Source organism: Thalassophryne amazonica, chromosome 19 (genome assembly GCF_902500255.1).
Source record: "Thalassophryne amazonica chromosome 19, fThaAma1.1, whole genome shotgun sequence".
NCBI classification, from domain to species: Eukaryota; Metazoa; Chordata; class Actinopteri; order Batrachoidiformes; family Batrachoididae; genus Thalassophryne; species Thalassophryne amazonica.
In genome coordinates, this window is record NC_047121.1 from 38,780,337 (window position 1) to 38,801,198 (window position 20,862).

The following is a 20,862-nucleotide window of genomic DNA, read 5'->3' on the forward strand; positions in this document are numbered from 1 at the left end:
GCAAATATTAAAAATATGTTTTTTAACAGATCAGGGGATTACAGTCTGAGGGGGAAATTTAATTTAAAGCATCAGTGGGCACGAACAACATTAAAAGGTTTCTGTATTTCTGTCTGTGGGGTGAGGATGTGGAACAGATTGGGAGTGGGGCTCAAGCAATGTCCAAGCATGAACCAGTTCAAACAGCGGTACAAAAATATGTTTTTTTCTGGGTATAGGGAGGAGGAAGGGTAATGAGGGTTAGGGTGTTTTTGTTTTTTGCTTTGGTTTGTAAATATATAGTATTTTGTATGTAAGTTGGTATGTGTAGGTGTATATTTATGTTTGTGTATATATATGTGTATATATGTATATGTGTATATATGTGTATGTATATGTGTATGTATGTTGATGTGTGTATGTATATATATATGTGTATGTGTATGTATATGTATATATATATATTGATATCGGTTTAGGTGTGTAGGAATCTATGTGTATATGTGGCAAAGGGTATTACTGGTTGTGGGGAAGAAGGGGTAGGGATAAATAAGCTGATGCTTCACCCTACCCCTTTTCGGACATGTTGGGTACACAGTAGGAACTTTTTGTTGTTGTCTTTACTGATCTATCTTGTAATTGTTGTTGTATCAAATGTTCGAAATAAACAGTTTTCATTCATTCATTCATTCATTCATTCATTCATTCATTCATTCATTCATTCATCTTAGGGACCTCATAGTACCATATCACCCCAATAGAGCGCTTCGCTCTCAGACTGCAGGCTTACTTGTAGTTCCTAGAGTTTGTAAGAGTAGAATGGGAGGCAGAGCCTTCAGCTTTCAGGCTCCTCACCTGTGGAACCAGCTCCCAATTCGGATTAGGGAGACAGACACCCTCTCTACTTTTAAGATTAAGCTTAAAACTTTTCTTTTTGCTAAAGCTTATAGTTAGGGTTGGATCAGGTGACCCTGGACCATCCCTTAGTTATGCTGCTATAGACTTAGACTGCTGGGGGGTTCCCATGATGCGTGTTTCTTTTTATTCACCTCTTTTTGCTCTGTATGCACCACTCTGCATTTAATCATTAGTGATTGATCTCTGCTCTTTTCCACAGCATGTCTTTTTCCTGATTGTCTCCCCTCAGCCCCAACCAGTCCCAGCAGAAGACTGCCCCTCCCTGAGCCTGGTTCTGCTCGAGGTTTCTTCCTGTTAAAAGGGAGTTTTTCCTTCCCACTGTCGCCAAGTGCTTGCTCATAGGGGGTCGTTTTGACTGTTGGGGTTTTTCTGTAATTATTGTATGGCTTTTGCCTCACAATATAAAGCGCCTTGGGGCAACTGTTTGTTGTGATTTGGCGCTATATAAATAAAATTGATTTGATTTGATTTGATGTGCTTTTCGGTTCAATTAAAAAGACATTTATTTCATCTGGGATGTGAAAGTGAATGTTACTTTAATAAAAAAAACATGTCACTTTGATTTTAACTTTGCTGGTTATAAAGATACATCATACAATGCAACTGTCATACGCAATATTCCGTAATTAAGCCTTTGGCAATTAATTCAAATGGCAATTATCCAACATACATGGGTGACTGTGAATTGTGATGTTTGGCTTAAATTGGAGTAAATACACACACAGACTACTGAACCTTCAGACGAGTGAACCTTCGGACTACTGAACCTTCAGACGAGTGAACCTTCGGACTACTGAACCTTCAGACGAGTGAACCTGCAGACTACTGAACCTTCAGACGAGTGAACCTACGGACGAGTGAACCTTTCCCGCTTCATGTTCATTTAGGTTTATGTTCAGTTGCCTTGATGTTTCGTTAGCTTCATGTTTGGTTGCCTTTATGTTCGGTAAGTTTTCTGTTTGGTTGCCTTTATGTTGAGTTGCATTTATGTTTGGTTGCCTTTATGTTTGGTTAGCTTCATGTTGGTTTGTGTTTATGTTCAATTGCCTTTATGTTGGGTTGCCTTTATGTTCGGTCAGCTTTATATTCATTTATATTCATTTGCCTTTATATTCACTTAGCTTTATGTTCAGTTATTTTTACATTCACTTAGCTTTATATTTAATTACCTTTGTGTTTAGCTAGCTTTATATTCAATTTCATATTCCACTAGCTTTATGTTGCTTTTACATTTAGTTTTCTTTATATTAATCTTATAGGGAACACAGAGGACCAGTGATTCATGCTGTTGTGTCACAGAAGGAGCATTGTAGGTTTGACTCCACCAAATCCCAGTTGCTTCCTGTATGGAGCTGGCATGTTGCGTCCAGGTTTTCTCGACACACTCTGTTGGTGGCACTACCAACATTCTAGTCACTGCAAAAACATTGGGCCAGTTTCACTTTGAAACCATGTGATGATTTAAGGTGCCGTCTTCATAGCGATGTGGCGATGTGCAGTCAATTCCATAACAGACCAGACTGCTCAAAATACGCGCATCTTGTTATTCAGAGCATTCTCTGAAAGAAAGCAAAAACCGTCTATGTCCAGACCTGTCAAATATGAGGCAGCACGAAAAATACTCAGAAGTGTGAATGTACTGTGTGTCTGTGCACATTTGCGCATGCATTATATCTCGTGCACATGTAAAGCTGCAAGCGTAGCCCACATCATTCTGTGTCTCCAGCAGGAAGGCTTTATTTCTGCTCAGATTTGAGCGCAGTATTGGGGTCAGTAGTTGTGCCAACACAGTATTTTACTGCCTCACTTCACTTCTCTGCACCGCTGTGACTGACACTTCTGTTTTGCTCCCTGTGCAAAGAGACTCTGCCTTTATCCTCCTGATTCTGCTCCTCTTTCTCTGAACAAGCATTTTGTATCTTTGCACTTGTATCACAAAGTCAGTGCTCACACTATCTCAGCATCTTTGCAGATGTTCTTGTGTGCTGTACAGTGCAGCTGTGGGATACAGAATGTGCTGTCGTATGTAATCTAAGAATCCATGTGTACGTACTCCAAAGATGATGCATTTGTATATATCTTAAATGGTTTTGCCGAGCTTTAAAAAAAAAAATCATGCTTCATACGCTTTCAGTTCCTCAACATCATGTTGTGACTTTCACAAGTTGCAAAACTGAATCTTCATCAATTTGTCCTTGACCTCATTCATCCCTCAATTTTGTTACAATAATTGAGTTCATTTAAGCAGTGTTGTAATGTAACGAAGTATAAATACTTCGTTACATTACTGTACTTAAGTAGAATTTTGACCTGTCTGTACTTTATTTACATTTCTGGCGACTTTTACTTTCACTCCACTACATTTCCTCAATAAAATCTATACTTTTACTCCGATACAGGACTCTGTTGATGCAGGTAAGAAAAGAGTCGTCTGCCGTTTAATTTACACAGTGTGTTTTTTTTTTCGTTCTTCATAACGTGCTTTCCGTGGGACAGCACATGAAGGTTCTGTGGTGTGTCGGAGAACTTTTCCCATAGTCACATTCTTCTGCTGCAGGAGAAAAGTTCTCGCCCCAGTGATATGTCTACATGATGACAGCAAGCAGACACACGCGCGTCACAGTTCTGACCAGTTCAGCAGCTGCGGGATTTGGTTACACATCCCGCAGCTGCTGTGAAAAAAAAAAACAATTACATGCCACCCACAGGAATTGAACCCGTGCCTTCCAAACGCTCTGAAGGGCGCTCTGATCACGTCCACATCTGCTGGCAGCGTCCAGCTGGCCCCGCGCGCATGTCCTGCCAGACACAGGTGTCTTGTGGAAGGTGCGCCGCAGGACTGACACTGCGTCATGTGGAACAGAGCTCACATGGGTGACGTGACAGGCAGATCACCTGCTGCATGTTATGATGTGATGGTCTGTTTCAACCTGGGGGTAGCCTGTCAATGGACCGGAGCATGCACGCATGCACTCGCTGCAGCCTGTTGCCACAGTGAAATGTCTACATGATGACAGCAAGCAGAAACACGCGTGTCACAGTGAGCAGTTGTTAGTTCATGTCTGTCCAAACACAGTACTTGTTGTCCAGCTGGGTTATCCAGAATGACAGATCTCCACAGCTGCTTCTGTCGGTGGCCACACCTCCTGTCAGTTCAGCACACACACCAAAGCCACATTCATGGGACACTTAGACATATTTCACTGCCAGCACGACAGTGATTGTCTGCTGACTGTCGTGTTAATAGTGCGAATGGCCGCACATTTTCTAAGTGCCATGCGAGCGGTGTTAGACGTTCATGTGTGTCAGCTGGAATTTGGCTGACACCTGCCACGAGAGGGTTAGATGGGCTTGCACAGTGCACACTCTGTCTTTCAGCCGCTGGTGTGTGCAAATAGTTGTAGCAACAGGTGTACGAGGCATTAGAAGCAGCTACAATTCTACACGTTTTGCATACAATTCCTGCTTTATGCACACTTTATGCGCAAATCGATCAAATTTGCACTATATGTGAAGGGGCCCTAAACCTAACCAGGTTTTGTATTATGGGTAGTCATGAACTGGTATTCTCATTCCAGATAACCTCTAGATAATCATTGTAAAGGATTTCTCATCTCTTAATGCATACGTTTACACACTTAAGTTTTAGCCTTTCCAGAATCAAAGTGATTTAAAAATAAGTGAAATGGCAGCCATTCTGGACGCCATCTTGGATTTTGAAAAAGCCACAAAGAGGATTTTCAAGGAATTATAATATATGATTCTACATATTTTCCTGGACCTACCCTGAAAATTTCAGGTTGTTGTATCAGGAATGGCAAATAATTTTCCAACAGGACTTCTTTTGAAGTTCAGTTTACCTTGGTAAGCTTTGTGTGTATGTGTGTGTGCGTGTCTTACTTTAACATGTGTACCCCCTTGGGAGTAGTGGGCTGGTTGAAGCGCCTCATGTAGTCATGCATCTCTGGGAAGCTCTTCTTCATGTAATCCTCAGCACTGCTCTCTCTGACCGTCCCAAAACGAAAGCCGAGAGAGGGATGGTGCAGCTGGGGTGAAGTAATAAAGAGGAAAAGATGGATATCACGATGCACTTCATATCATATTCACTGTAGCCGTGAACTCCTAACAGGGATGTGGAAGTAGTGTTTCACAAATATGTCTTCTCTTTACTCATCAGACTGTCTGTGTGAACTTCACTGTTTGTGTACATGTAGCTGTGCATGCCCCGGTGCCATGTGCTAACATGCATGAAATTGTGAGTTTGTGTCCTTGTCTGTGTTCTAACCTTTTCGTCATGAATTCCTGAGACCTGCTCGAACGTCTTCTCACCCACCATCACTGCTGCTAAGTTAGCGGTGTAGCTGGAGAGCACCAGTAAGCAGAATATGGCCCAAAGATTCATAAGAAAGCGCCCCGTCCAACATTTAGGTGTCTGCAAAGCCGAAATGTATGCCAAGAAAGAAGTTGTCATGTTTTCTTCTATGTGACGGTAACAATGCGTCAAACACTTGATACGTACATTATAGACACCACTAGGGGAGCCCATGAGCTGATTTTGTTTTAAACTTGTTTATTTTATACAGTATTGTGTGGGTCCATTCACAGGTGACCCAGACTTGCCCTGTGCTTTAATTAAACGTGACTGTGACTCAAACCGCAAATGTTAATGATGACAAAATGATCCCTGACCTGCAATCTAACCCACTAAATGGTATCGCAATAAATTCACAGGACTTCACCAACACTAATGCTGTATTCAGGAGTAACTTGTCCAAACACTTCTCACTGTCCGTGCATCAGGTGCCCAATAGACTTTTTTTTTCTTTGAAATGAGAAAACAAAAATCAGAAAACAACCTAATTTCCATTTTTATTTTGAAGTAGGTAAACAAAAGGGAAAAGATTATTTTATTTTTCATTTCATACTTGAAAACAGATGAACACACAGTGATCCATTCAGTGATTTTCTTTCATCTGTTTTCAAAGTCAAATCTGGAATTAAATACCTGTGTGGACATCAGTTTTCTTAATATTGTCTTTTAAAAAAATTGTGAGTAGGTGTTTTATAGAGTTCATCTGGTAGCACCTCACATGAATGCATAGACAGTGGAAACTACAGTATGGCTTTAGGGCATTAAAATGATGAAATCAAATTATTGATAACATATTGGAAATAACATTATGTGGAATAATTTAGCAATCATGTGAATCTCTCACCAGATGTTTTATTTTAAATTAATGATGACAAATCTTTATATTTCTGACCATTTTTATATTTCTGAATAATTTTTATATTTCTAATTATATTTCTATATATTATATATATTTATATATATATTATATATATTTCTATTATGTATGATGTGTGCTTTGTATGTACTATTGTACACTATTTTTTCACACAAAATAGAGAATTCTCAATTTTGAATGATAAAATAATAGAACATCCAGAGCTTCCTTATATGCTGTTTTAGTTTTTCCACTTCATTTAAATGTAGCCCCCCCCCGACTCCCTTTCCCAAATCCAATTTTGTAGTCATAACCCCTGGAAACCTGTATTCACATTATGACTTTATTTATTGACGTGCATGAATTAAATGGGTTTAAACATTTCTGCACAGCTTGAAATTGAAGCAGTTTAGTTCTGACATAAATTGAATAAATAAATTCATTAACAGCTTAAATAATTCTGAAAGATCACAAATAAATTGGGAATCAGCACACTATATCCGCTTACTCCAATTAAGAGTCACGGGGGGCTGGAGCCTATCCCAGCAGTCAGTGTGAGGCGGGGTATGCCCTGGACAGGATGCCAGTCTATCGCAGGGCATAATAATAATATTAATAATAATAACAATAACAATAATACCTTTTATTGATGTATCTATTTTTCAAATACTGAGACAGTTTTGGGAGAAAAAAATTGAAGACAGAATTGGTTTTATCATGTCAAAATGAAAATCCAATCATGGACCTTCCACACCAAACTTTTCTTTGAGTTGTGCTTTTTTATTTTACATTCTCCAGTCTTCACCTTCTCCTGCACAGTCTTCATGTGCACTCTCCTCTCATGCAGGTATCTATGGTAGGCACGTGCTGCATCTTTTCACAATGAGTTATTCAACTAACGATGATTTAGAAAATTATTTCTTAAACATTGATATTAGCTTTTAAGGAATATTTGACTAATATGCTTAAAATTTATTTTCACTGACCCGCCTGCATATGACCCACATATCATTTAAAAATATTTGTGTGAATCGTAACCGCGGGCACCTGCTGATTTCATACCAACCCTTGCATCACTGGTCCCATATAACTGAATATTACTGAGGATGAAATACATTTTCTGAACAATCATTATTCAAGAATACTTTACGAGAGAGACTTCATATTCAGAATGTGCATATATTATGGTGACACAAATATGATATTCAAATACACACATCTGCATACACTATTCCAGCAGCTATAACTCAAGAACAGTTGCAGAAGCACCTCATATTGAGGATGTATTTACAGTGCATCTGGAACGTATTCACAGCGCTTCACTTTTTCCACATTTTATGTTACAGTCTTATTCCAAAATGAAGTAAAATCATTTTTTCCCCCTCCAGCTTCTACTCGCAGCACCCTATAATAACCACATGAATTATTAAAATAAAAAACTAATAAATCAAGTGTACATAAGTATTCACACCCTTTGCTCAAAACTTTCTTGATGCACCTTTGGCGGCAATTACAGCTTCAAGTCTTGTTGGTTATGATGCTGCAAGCTTGGTGCACCTATCTTTGGGCAGTTTTGCCCATTTGTCTTTGCAGCACCTGTCATGCTCCATCAGGTTGGATGGGGAGCATCGGTACAGCTATTTTCAGATCTCTCCAGAGATGTTCAATCAGATTCAGGTCTGGGCTCTGGCTGGGCCACTCAAGGACATTCACAGAGTTGTCCTGAAGGTACTCCTTTGATATCTTGGCTGTGTGTTTAGGGTCATTGTCCTGCTGAAAATGAACTGTTGCCCCAGTCTGAGGTCAAGAGCGCTCTGGAGCAGGTTTTCATCCAGCATGTCTCTGTTCATTGCTGCATTCATCTTTCCCTCAATCCTGACTAGTCTCCCAGTTCCTGCTGCTGAAAAAAACATCTCCACAGCATGATACTGCCTCCACCATGATTCACTGTAGGAATGGTGCCTTGTTTCCTCCAAACATGATGCCTGACATTCACGCCAATCATTGTTTCATCAGACCACAGAATTTTGTTTCTCATGGTCTGAGAGTCCACCAGGTACCTTTTGGCAAACTCCAGGTGGACTGCCATGTGGCTTTTACTAAGGATTGGCTCCCATCTGACCACTCTACCATACAGGCCTGATTGGTGGATTGCTGCAGAGATGATTGTCCTTCTGGAAGGTTCTCCTCTCTCCACAGAGGAATGCTGGAGCCTTCTCCCACAATTGCTTAGTTTAGATGTGCAGCCCTTTCCAGGGTGTACCTCGCCTCACACCCTATGACTGCTGGGATAGGCTCCAGCCCCCCGTAACCCTTGATTGGCGTATGCGGGTATTGAAAATGGATGGCTGGATTAATATTAAAGGATTATTAACGACTGCAAGGCCTGTACAGGGAAATATCAGACCGAGCATTAGCAAGGTCTGATATTTCCATACAGACTGAGCAAGCAAGGTTAATACTTTGTTTATTATATGGCTATTATATATATAAACACTCAATCTTACAGTATCGCCTGAATATGAAAGCCGCTGACGGCTCGAAGTCAGTCCTGTTTGCTTCACCTCCATGAAGAACTTGCTATCAGATGGTCTGGTCGTTAGCTGGTAAGCTTTCAATCTGTGTGTTTTTTCTGATGCTGTTCAGATATTTATGGAGTTTATGTCCAACTTGGATTTTCTAATTGTGTTTTTTGCTTCCTGGTTAGTAAAGAAAATACGCATTGCAGCCCGATTGTCATGGTAACCAGTATGGATATGAGAAAATATCCCACCGGTAATCAGCCAATCAGAGTGTGCGTAGTGTCGCAGCCATATTATTATTATTATTATTATTATTATTATTATTATTATTATTATTATATTTATTTATTTATTTATTTTTTGCTCAAAGTATGCTCAAAGTAATTGAGCCGCATTAAGACGAGTTTGCCCTCGGATTGTTTTTATACTAAAAAAGAAGTAGTTGACTGTTTCTTGTTTTGCACACTTTCAAAAAATACTGGCCCAAGCCAAACCATGATTTTTTTATTCTAATTATAAGCCCTAAAGTCTTGAATTGATGCTAGCAAATTCAACCGATTCTTATTTATTAATTTTTTTAATGGGCTTTGATTGACTTTTGTCAACTTATTTGTATATAAAAATAACTAAACAGAACAAAAGAGCTTATAAAAAAAGTAAAAAAAAAGAAAAAAGAAAATGTTATAATGCCAAACTAAAAATAAAGCTAAGATGAATGACAAAGAAGGAAACGGAAATGGCAAACATGTAATATGCAAATGCGAATAAGTCAGAAATATGCAGGGATTACAATAATATAAGATATAAGTGTGTGAAAATGTTGCTGTTAGGCTTCACTTCTGTTCCTCCACCCTCCTGTCAAATCCCAATTTAACTTCACATTAATGCTAATCAAAGTAATCACAACAGACCAGCAGAAAAGTTAATGCCAAACAGGAAATTAAATGGTGTGACTGTTTGTGAGATGCATCAGAAATATCTCGCCATGAAATTGCATGCCGAGCCGAACAAATACACCTGAAGCCTGCGATCATTCATTTATTTCACCTATTAAAATCCCTTTAACGGCTCAAAACAGAGGAATTTAAAAAGCCCCAGATTAGTGCCACATTAATTATACAAACAAGGACCAAAGCCATTATGACGAAGCGTGTTTCAAACATTTTCTTCTCTCGGCACAATTAGTTTGACAAATTGATGGAGAAGAAAGAGAAGATGACATGTGCATTATTGCAGAGTTTAACACGAATCTCAGGGCACCCTGAAATGAAACGGTAGACGACACAAATAAATAAAATGTTTGCGTTTTCAGATGTGGTGTTTTGCTCTGTGCCAATTGAAAACGATCCTGTTCAGTAAATAACATATTTTGCGACATGTAATTGAATTGTGTAAAGAGCTCAGCTTTCCATTTGACTAATTTGTTTTTATTTGACTTTTAAAATGGATCAAAAATTGCATTAAAATTGACCTGTGCCAGACAAACCAGCCATTATTGTCAGTTTAGTCAACAATTTAGCCGCCTGTTGTCTTCTTCCTGACCTACGTAAACGTGAGGCTGGCTCAGTACACAGTTTTACTCAAGGACATGACACAACCTGCTAATAACCACATTACCTAGGCAGGAATCAAACCCGTGACCTTTAATTACAAGATAAGAAGGTCTCTCCAATTAATCCTTCTATATCCTGTCATTTGGTTCCTTTGGGGACATTGCGGTACATTTTAAACAAATATTACCTTGATGGGATGCACTCTGACGCATTGGTCACTCAGAGAGGAATAAATTAAGCAAATGACATTTCGGATATTCATCTGAATGCAAACATTTGAACAGCAGACATAAGCAATCACTGTGATGGATTCTGCCGCACACAGTTTGAAAGACAAAGAATGCAGAGGACGCGCCTGTCTTTCATGACCGATGACGTCTCTCGTGGCAATGGATGTGACAGAATTAGTCATATGTGACAGATTTATGATGAATGCCGCCACTGCAAAGGTAGATTAAATATCCGTGTGCATTCATAATACATATAAATGAGATGAAAATAAGAGGGTTTTCTGTTTTTTTTTCAGGGCATTTGGTTGTTTTCATTGTGTTGTGTATTTATTGATGGACACATTTGCTTAAGATTGAAAATTTCAGTGACAAATCTGTGTCTGTTGTGTCTTTGTTTCTGCTCACGCCTCACCGGCTTCACCTACCTGCTTGCCATCCCCCCTTTTTACATCATCCTCTGCATACCCATCTCCATGTTTCCCTCATCTTCTCACACTTTCCATCTCTGCTTGACACTTATCCTTTCGACCTCATGTCAGCCTTCCTATCATCATCTTTGTGAACGTATCCCATAAATGACAATTTTCCCTTTTCCACCACTGCTGTCCATTTACAGTTTGCCTGCTTATTTTCAACTTTGCTTCTGTTTTCCACCTTCATCCATCCCCGTCATCCTCACCATAACTCTCTGGATCTCTGTCAGCACACTTACCCTTTCACCCTCCTCCTGTGTGCACATTATCCTCCCTGCACTTCATCACTGCCTACCTTCTTAACCTCTTCCCTATCCATCTTTTTTTTTCTGGCAGCAGTAATCGCTGCCATATACACCTTTCCCTCTATTTAACTACCATCATCCATTCTTTCCTATAATCCACATTGTTTTTTTCTCAAGTAACCATATGTCCAGTTTCCTGTGGGACAATCCATCTTACAATGGCTATGTCTGTCAACTGGCTCCATGTCGAGACAGATGCCTACAGTTGCAAGTATATGTTTACAAGCATCTTAGCTAAAAACCTTCATTTTTCACCATCTGTAAATGTCCTAGTTTATGAAATGCTGTGGGCCTGATATACACATGCATGCTGATTTTACTAACAGTGCACAATGAGGATTGCATCTGTCCAATGTGGAAATAGTGCATATTGTAAAGTACACTCACCAACCACATTGTTAGGTACACCTTGCTAGTACTGGGTTGGACCTGTTTTTGGCTTCAGAACTACCTTAATTTTTCATGAAATAGATGCAACAAGGTGTTGGAAACAGTGCTCAGAGATGTTGGTCCATATTGACATGATACCACCACGCAGTCGCCCATTCAGCCTGTCTGCCTGTTCTCCTCTGACATCAAAAAGGTATTTTCATCTAATGGATATCTTCTCTTTCTCTGACTATTCTCTGTAAAATCTAGTTTACAGGGATCAACGTTTCTGAAATACTCAGACCAGTATATCTGGCACCAATATTCAAAGTCACTTAGATCCCAGTTCTCACCGGTTTGACCTTTAGCAAGTCATCTTCACCACATGTAGATGCCTACATACACTGAGTTGCTGCCATGTGATTGGCTAGTTAGCTACTTGTGTTAACAAGCTATTGAACAGGTGTACCCAATAAAGTGGCAGTGTGTGTAGCATGTATTCTGCGGGAAAGTCTGTGTTGTCTCACTATTTTGGGTCTCTTTAGTCTTTTGCTACAGCACCACTAAATAACATCAGTATCAATGTCTGTATGGATCCTTGTATATGATTGGACCATCCTTACCACTATCCCCCACTTGTTGGACATTGACTGTTGTTCTTTTTGTGGTCACAGATCTAGCCACCCTGTTTCCTCCCTTCTCTGCCATATGTCTACTCAATCCTTGCCCTTCCATTGACATTTGAAGGAAGTTTTAGGCAACTGGCCTTTTTGATGCCCATCTCTCAACTTATTGTTTACCTTGAGCTTTCTTAAAACTAGCCACAGTTATAAGAGGAAGAAAGCCCGTTTGAGTGGTCTACCACTCATTGTGTGAAGAACTTCTGCCATTGTTGTTTGAATAAATTTCTTATTGTGCCCTCGTAGTGTTTGCATTCTTTGGTCTTTCTGGAGGACATCCTCAGCTCTGATGTATCCTTCTTTGTGTACCATCTTGTGTAGTTATGTCAGGTCTCCTCTTACTCTTTGTTCAAAAACCTTCCTGTATCCTACATGATATTTATGTACGACAGCAAGGCGAGCTACTTTACCTTGGTGGCGACAGTGCGTCCAAACAATATGGCGTAGCATAGATTGAGGGCAGAAGAGTAGGAGAAGACACGTAGCCTGTTCCTTCCATGAGGAGTCATGCCAAAGGGGCTGTTCCATTCATACAAGGTGAGGAAGAGTGCGGTGAGATGCAGTGTTACAAAAATTCCCACCCACATGGACCAATGGAGAGGCCACATGAAGGCGCCGATGGGGGCTGCTGTATCCCGACTACGAACCTGTCGGATCAAACAATGTGTATAGTTGTACAAAAACTGTGACTCCAGTTTGTAGATCTTTTCAACGAAATTCTTATAAACAGTCACACAATGATAATCTTTCAAACTTTTATTTTGTGCAAGAAATCTATTTTTTATAATGTGGGGTTTGTCATTTTTTGCACTGAAAGAATTTTGTCAGATAATATAACATCAACAGTTTGTCGGCCACAGAGGGAGACATTAAGCAAACCAAGTACAACTGCAGTATATTTGATGGATCTGCTAGATTACTTCTGAAAAATGCATCTTGGAATGTTATACACACTTATACTCCCTCTCATTTTCAACTTCACTGAAAACTGATCTCCTGTTCCTCTTCAAAAGACCAGGTTCAGTGGGGTTGATGGGAGAAATTAAATCATTTGCAGACCATATCGTCTAATCACACAGAAACTGGCCACACAGAAATACTGACAAATCAAAGTAATGTTGAAAGCTGTGTGGTGTGCATCTTCTACAGTCATAAAAATGCAAACAAATCATTAAAATGCAAAGGAAGAACTCAAGAAAACTAATGAGTTCAAGCAGATTTACCAGAATGCCCAGGCTGGTGGAGTAAAAAGGGGAGGTGAAATCGATGACTCTGCTCCTGGCAGAGTTAATGGAGAAAGACGTTACGGCCATGTCAGCGGTTCCACTCAGCAGGTCCCCAACCAGACCTGTCCACCGTCCTGTCGCGCTCAGTGCGCCGTATTTCCCATCACCCACAATGTAGAGGTCAAAGGTGAAACCCATGTCCTCCGCCAGTTTCTCCAACAGGTCGATGCAGTACCCATAGCAGCACTTTCTCAGGTCTTCAGGTAGGTCTAAGGATCAAAATATGATGATGATGTGAAATTTATCTTTCTGGGTATTCATATATAAGGTGTGAAAGAGCAGACGTCACACGTCTGCACTCAAAAAATAGCTTATTGGATGAACTCAGTTCAATTATGTGCAGGATTTCTATCTAATAAATATATGTAGCCCCAACTCAAATAAAGCACATTCAATGCAAGACAATGTAATTTAATTTAGTTGGGACTACATATATTTATTAGATGGAAAGCCAATCCAATAAGTCAGTTTTTTGAGTGATGGCTCATTAGATGAACTCAATTCAAATATGATCATGAATTCCATCTAATAAATATATGTAGCCCAAACTCAAAAAAGCACATTCAATGCAAGACAATGTAATCTCATTTAGTTGGGATGACATATATTTATTAGATGGAAATCCAATCCAATGAGTCAGTTTTTTGAGTGATGGCTCATTGGATGAACTCAGTTCAATTATGGGCAGGATTTCCACCTAATAAATGTTTTATTTCAGTTGGGGCAACATATAATTATTTTATGGAAATTCTGCTCATAATTGAATTAATTTCATCCAATACATCAGTTTTTTAATTGTGGGAATTTGTTGCCACTTTTTGACTTTACATCATAGAAAATGCTGCATCTCAACAATAATCTTACCATAGAATATTTGTTCTATGGTAAGATTATTCAGTATCAGACTTCATTGTTCCCAGAAAATGTAACAACTTTTGATAAAGCATTCAGTGGTGCAAAGCTCTATCATTTTGAATGTTCAGCCAGAATGTTTCTTGCAAACTCGTCTTGCTGAAATTCAGCCATCAAGAGGTGTGCGTGTACAAGTTACCACAATACCATCACAGCAATGAAGTTGTAATGTTAGAAAGTCTTTCTGTTTTGTTTTACTTTTACAAGAAAGCTGTTAGGAAACAAGAACAAAGCTGTGAAGTTATGGCAAACATTGTTACACAATATAGTCAAACTTGAACAAGAATAATCATATTATAAGAATACTTGGAGTATTACACTTAGGAATATAAGGTCATAAGATTGACTCTACTGTTAAAAGAAAAAAAATCCAACTTTAATGATAATGAACTTTCACAGATATGCGTCCCAGGAGGTCACAGCCTATAAATGCAGCAAATTGGCATGTGAAATTCCCATCTGTCCATCACCATGATCTAGCACACAATTTGATTATGTAATACACCATATTTGTACCATGTGACAAATGCAAAAGCATGGTTGTAGTATAAATTTTTAAAAAATTGGCAATTTGGTGCTTAGGGAACACCCTCGTTGTGATGTAACATTCCGCTGAAATGCAAGGGATTACCAGAGTATGTCAAAGTTGGCAACAATTTTTTTTTCAAACATTTTGAAAATCCACCTAAAGTTGAAAGAAGATCACAAAATAATGATAGACTTTCCCAGGTCACCTCTCTAACACATTATCCAGTACTATAAAAAGCTGACTGAGGCATTTAACTTCATCCACCTTCAGCATCTCTTTCATCCACACTCAGTCCCACACTTGTACGTCTTGCTCTTACTGACTTTCATTCCCCTTCTGTCCAGAGCTTATCTCCACCTCTCCATGCTTCCTTCGCCCTACTGTCTACTCTTACAGCTCACAATGTCATCTGTGAACATTACAGTCCTGTCTCATATTGTCCATCAACCTGTCCATCGCCATAGAAAAAAAAAAGAAATGGCTGAGCTGATACTTAATGCAATCCTACCCCACCTTAAACCAGTATGTTATTCATACCACACATTTATATCTGGGACCACCCTACCCTATTTCGCTGACACTCCCAACCTCCTCATTCAGTTCCAGTAATTCTCTCTTGAAACTTTGTCACAAACTTACTGTAAATCCATAAACACATAGTGAAATCCTTCTGGCCTTTTGTGTGCTTTTCCAGTACATTCAAAGCAAACATTGTACATGTAGTACTATTTCCTGGCATGAAACTATATAATTACTAGTGTGTGCATCTTTTCCTTATGAAACAACCCAATACTGACCTTGATACATTGGCTATGATATGATTTGGGAACAATACTTAATACAGTAATGCTTCACTAATTTAATGTGACACAGTGCAAATGATGCAATTCTTTGTTTAATGTAGACATTCATTTTCTATGATAAATTAGAACAAGCCAAACGTGGCTTGTTCTGCATACATAGTATGTACATTTTTCATGAAAAACAAGGGACCTTCAGGGTTTTGCTACTGTGCAGCAGCACACTGACACAGCCTCCGCTCACCTTTCGTTCACCTCTGGGGGCAGCACTACATACACTTGCCAATGTTAAAGTTAAGCCATTTACATTTCATAGTACATTTAAATCAATTTGGGGTCCATACGTATATCACTGTATATGTATGTTACTTTAGTATGTATGTATGTATGTATCTATCTATCTATCTATCTATCTATCTATCTATCTATCTATCTATCTATCTATCTATCTATCTATCTATCTATCTATCTATCTATCTATCTATCTATCTATCTATCTATCTATCTATCTATCTATCTATCTATCTATCTATCTATCTATCTATCTATCTATCTATCTATCTATCTATCTATCATCACTTCTTCGTGTCCTCTCATAAGCTTTTTCATAAAACTGAGACACAACTGTAGAGGTGGACCCTTAACAGCACACCGGCTTTATTTTGAGCTGGACAGAGTTCCCATTATTCCATACTGATTTCACTGAAACTCTTCTTCAATCTTGAGGCAAAACTGATCTTGCATAGCAATAAGATCTTATATAGTTTACATTAATTCACACATTTTAGAATGTGTTTGGAAAGATATTAGAGTTCCCTTCAGACCAATGCTGAACAGTTGATGTATTATTGGATGTTCAATGTAAGGACAGATGACAAATAAAAACTTACCAATGCCTTCCAAGTCTGCAACTGTAGCATTTGGGTTGTGTAGCTGGTTGAAGAGGCTTTGGATTATGTCAGACCTGTTTGTTCTGGGGTCCAGACAGAGTTGACCAGCTGGACAGATTCCATCCGCGTCTGCTTCCCGTGTGAAGACAAATGGGTGTTCCACCAGGGTCACCACTGTCAAGCGGTGCCCCTCGACAGAAAGACCTGGCCTCCAGCGTCCCCAAAAGTGACCATCCCCTTGCCCTTCCCCTCCTCTTACCCCAGCACCAAGTCCCTGTCCCTGGCTGTTACCAAACCCTCCAACTAGCCCAAGGATCCCCCCTTCTAACTCCAGCCTGCCTCTGGTCCACTGGCCAACAGTAACCCAGGCTGGCTGGCCAAGGGCACCCCTCTTCAGGCTCCATACATGGAAAAGTTGGGATGAGAAGACCCGGGAAATGGCAGGATCCACCTGGATCAGTCCTGTGGCCCCGGTGAAGGAAGTGTTGGAGAGAAACCTTGAGGGATAGAGAGAGAAAAGAACTGTAAAATCTGTGTAATCTGTTTAACCTTCACCAGTGAGGAGAATCCAATTGGAAAATGTTAGATGTAATAAAACAGCATTACACCAGCAGAAAAAGTAAAATACCTGGGAAAAAAGCTGGAAAAGTAACAAAAGATGGAGCAGACAGACATGGTCTGGTTTTGGAGCTTCAGTGAGTCAAGTCTCAGATGGGTAATTACATATTCCAGGAAAAGATAATTAAAAGTTAATGCAGTGCGGTGAGAGTCTCCCGCTATCTGCCAGTCCATACAGTCAGTCATTACTATTCTTCTCACATATCGGGTGTTCCTGCATTGGTCTTTATGGTAGAATACATTACAATCCCCGCTCATAAACCTGCCCTGGCCTTCTGAACTGTGTAGGGCTTGTTAGCAGATGTCTAAATATGTAATGATGAAGAGATCACCAGGTGATGTCTCAGTTTCAGCTTCTAAAAGGATTATTTGATCATGACTTGATTAGTGGGTAGCTAATGACCACTTTATGGTAGTTTAAATGTTAGCATATGCAGGGATCACTAGGGAGGGGGCATTGAACTAAGAATGCATGTCTGGGTCATCACCAGAAAGTGGATATTTTTTTCCTTGCTTTAGCTACTGGCTTGAGCCATAACACTGTCAAAGCCAAAAACAAAACAAACCATTGATCTATTTCTATGCAGTCATCAAGTTTGAGTTTGGATCTGTCTGCACTGAGACAACAGAAGCGTCCTGGACAACTTTCGAGAAAAAAATCAAATGAAATCATCAGTACTACCAGTACATCGCAAGACCCAGACCCCTTCAGATTCATTTTAGGATTACTCGGAATGCCCTTGCATGGTTGACATCATACCTGACCAGTCATTCTCACTGTGTTTTGTACAATAACACTACTGCTAACCTTAGTGACATGAAATTTAGGGATCTGTCTTAGGCCCCCTGTTTTATCCCTTTATATAGAACCCCTTGGGTACATATTGCAGCATTTTGGGATTACCTTTCATTGCTATGCTGATGATACTGAGTTATACATGCTGACAAGTGCTCATAATCTCATCCACATAAAATCCTTAGAAGATTGTCTTGCATCAGTGAAAAGCTGGACGTCTAGCAATTTCCTACTTTAAAACCCTGACAAGACTGAAATGATGATTCTTGGTCCAGTGAGATATCGGCATCTATTGGAGCAGCTAACGCTTGGCCTAGGCTCGTGTGTCATACAGCACACTGACAAAGTGAGGAACCTTGGGGTAATTTTTGATCCTACGTTGTCCTTGGACCTCCACATTAGAGATATTACGAGGACTGCTTTCTTCCACTTGCGAAATATAGCTAAGATTCGTCCCATCCTGTCTATGGCTGATGCTGAGACCCTGATTCATGTGTTTGTTTCTTCTAGATTGGACTACTGCAATGTTCTGTTTTCTGGTTTACTGCAGTCCAGCATTAGGGGTCTCCAATAGGTTCAAAATGCTGCTGCCAGACTTTTGACAGGAAGCAGAAGGTTTGACCACATTTCCCCCATTTTGGCATCTCTTCACTGGCTTCCTGTCCCTGTGAGGACTAGCTCCTCCCTAGTTAGCTGACCTACTTAAACCCTACGTACCGACCTGGGCGTTGCATTCTCAGGGTGCAGCACTACGTTGTGTCCAGAGGGGTAACAAAATGTCTGTGGGTCACAGAGCTTTCTCTTATCGTGCACCTGCTTTGTGGACTGATCTCCCTGCATCAATAAAACAGTCGGATTCTGTAGAGACTTTCAAGTCCAGACTTAAGACGCACTTATTTTCGCTTTCATATGGCTAGCATACTGACATAGTATGGTACTATGCTTTCTACCCTTTTAAATTCATTTTATTATTAAACAGAGCGGGCCGTGGCCTCAACTTTATCTAATGTGTGGGACTTTTAGTGAAGCTTAGGGCTAGTGGCCGGCGATCACCTTATTATTTCTTCTGTTTTTCTCGTTGCTAAATGCTGATTAAATTATCCTGTATTTGTTGTCTAACTGCCGCCTGATTCTGGGTGTGTGTGTTTTTCTTATGCAGGCTTCCCGTCTTGTGCTCCAGCATGGACTCCCAACATTTCCTCTATATTTTCCTGGATGGTCTATTGTGTCCATAGCATGGCCCAAGCAGAGGGTCACCCCTTTGAGTCTGGTCTGCGTGAGGTTTCATCCTCAAATCATCAGAGGAAGTTTTTCCTTGCCACTGTCGCCTGTGTACTTACTCTAGGAGTTAGTAAGGTTAGACCTTACTTGTGTGAAGTGCCTTGAGGCAACTTTGTTGTGATTTGATGCTATATAAATGAAAGTAAATTAAATTATAAAATTCTGGAAACAAGTAGGAAATAGAGTACCACACTCGTAGAGCACAAAACTCTGCACACTAGTTTCCAATTCTACAAATTTTTACCTTGGAAAAAAATGTCATGGTTGAAGTCCTGTTAGAAGTGGCTTTTCATAAGCTAAAATATAATACAAAATATAGGTCAAAAGGGTAAAAATTAGAATGATTGAGGCACTTTTGATTGAGATATAATGCAAAATGTATACCAAATGGGCTTTTAAATATTAAATTCAAATGTCCAAAAAATCCACAGTCTAGCTTAGATCCAGAATAAACTTTGTCAGATGATAGTGAGTGCCAGTCTGCACCTCACTTTCAAATATGAGAGTGATTGGAAAGTGTTTGATTAAGATATAATGTAAAATATACATTAAATGGGGTTTTCAATGTTAAATTTAAATGGCCACAAAATATGTAATCTGGATCAGATCTGGATCAAACTTTGTTATGAGGTGCAATGAGGTGGTGCAAACTGCTACTCTCAATGAACAGATTAAGTTTGATCCAGATCAGATCAATATTGTGGATTGGATTTTAACACTGAAAGGCCTTTTGATCTAGTGTGGGCGGAGGTTTACACTCTATAAGCACGGTGCTCTAGTTAGTACAAATCTTCACTTTTATAGCTAGTTTTCTTCAAACAAATCATGATCCATGAATGTTTCCAAGTCACTGAATACTTCTTAGACTTCATTTACATAACTCATCAAGAAATACAAACAGTATGGTACTACAGGGTAAATATGTCTGGAGCAGACAGTTCTCACAAACTGAATGACTGTGGAAGAAGTGAGCAAAGACACCCATGACATCTCGGAAGGAGTTACACACTTCTGTGGATGTAACTGGATATTGCCAGTTATACAGCTTCAATGTGGTGTAAAAGAGATAAGATTTAATACAAGAAATCATAAGTCTAGGTTCAAGCAATCCTTGTGCCTTTTAGAAAACTGTAGCTCAAATGTCACATCTTATTTTTAAGAAAATCCTTCCAGTGGTATGACCATGTGGTCTATTTTCCTGATCATTATCCAGCACACAGATCTTTGCAACTGAATGAGAATGATGACTCCCATGCAACACTTGACTGTGAAATACAAATTGTGAAATCAGGATGAACTACATAGAATACGAGGTCTGTCCATAAAGTAACGGTCCTTTTATTTTTTTCAAAAACTATATGGATTTGATTCATATGTTTTTACGTCAGCCAAGCTTGAACCTTCGTGCGCTTGCGTGAGTTTTTCCACGCCTGTCGATTGCGTCATTCGCCTGTGAGCACGCCTTGTGGGAGGAGTGGTCCAGCTCCCTCGTC

The 20,862-nt window shown here is 39.6% G+C and overlaps 1 protein-coding gene across 1 annotated transcript in view; it reads right to left on the minus strand.

Annotated features, from left to right (window-relative positions):
- grin3ba (glutamate receptor, ionotropic, N-methyl-D-aspartate 3Ba) overlaps nucleotides 1-20,862 on the minus strand; it is a 270,268-nt gene that overhangs the window by 61,837 nt on the left and 187,569 nt on the right. Inside the window, exons 3-7 of the mRNA XM_034195295.1 lie at nucleotides 16,675-17,171; nucleotides 13,481-13,752; nucleotides 12,668-12,904; nucleotides 5,183-5,329; nucleotides 4,798-4,943 (exon numbers count right to left, since the gene is read on the minus strand). Of these exons, the coding sequence (XP_034051186.1) occupies nucleotides 4,798-4,943; nucleotides 5,183-5,329; nucleotides 12,668-12,904; nucleotides 13,481-13,752; nucleotides 16,675-17,171 (1,299 nt within the window). The remainder of the gene's footprint in view (nucleotides 1-4,797; nucleotides 4,944-5,182; nucleotides 5,330-12,667; nucleotides 12,905-13,480; nucleotides 13,753-16,674; nucleotides 17,172-20,862) is intronic.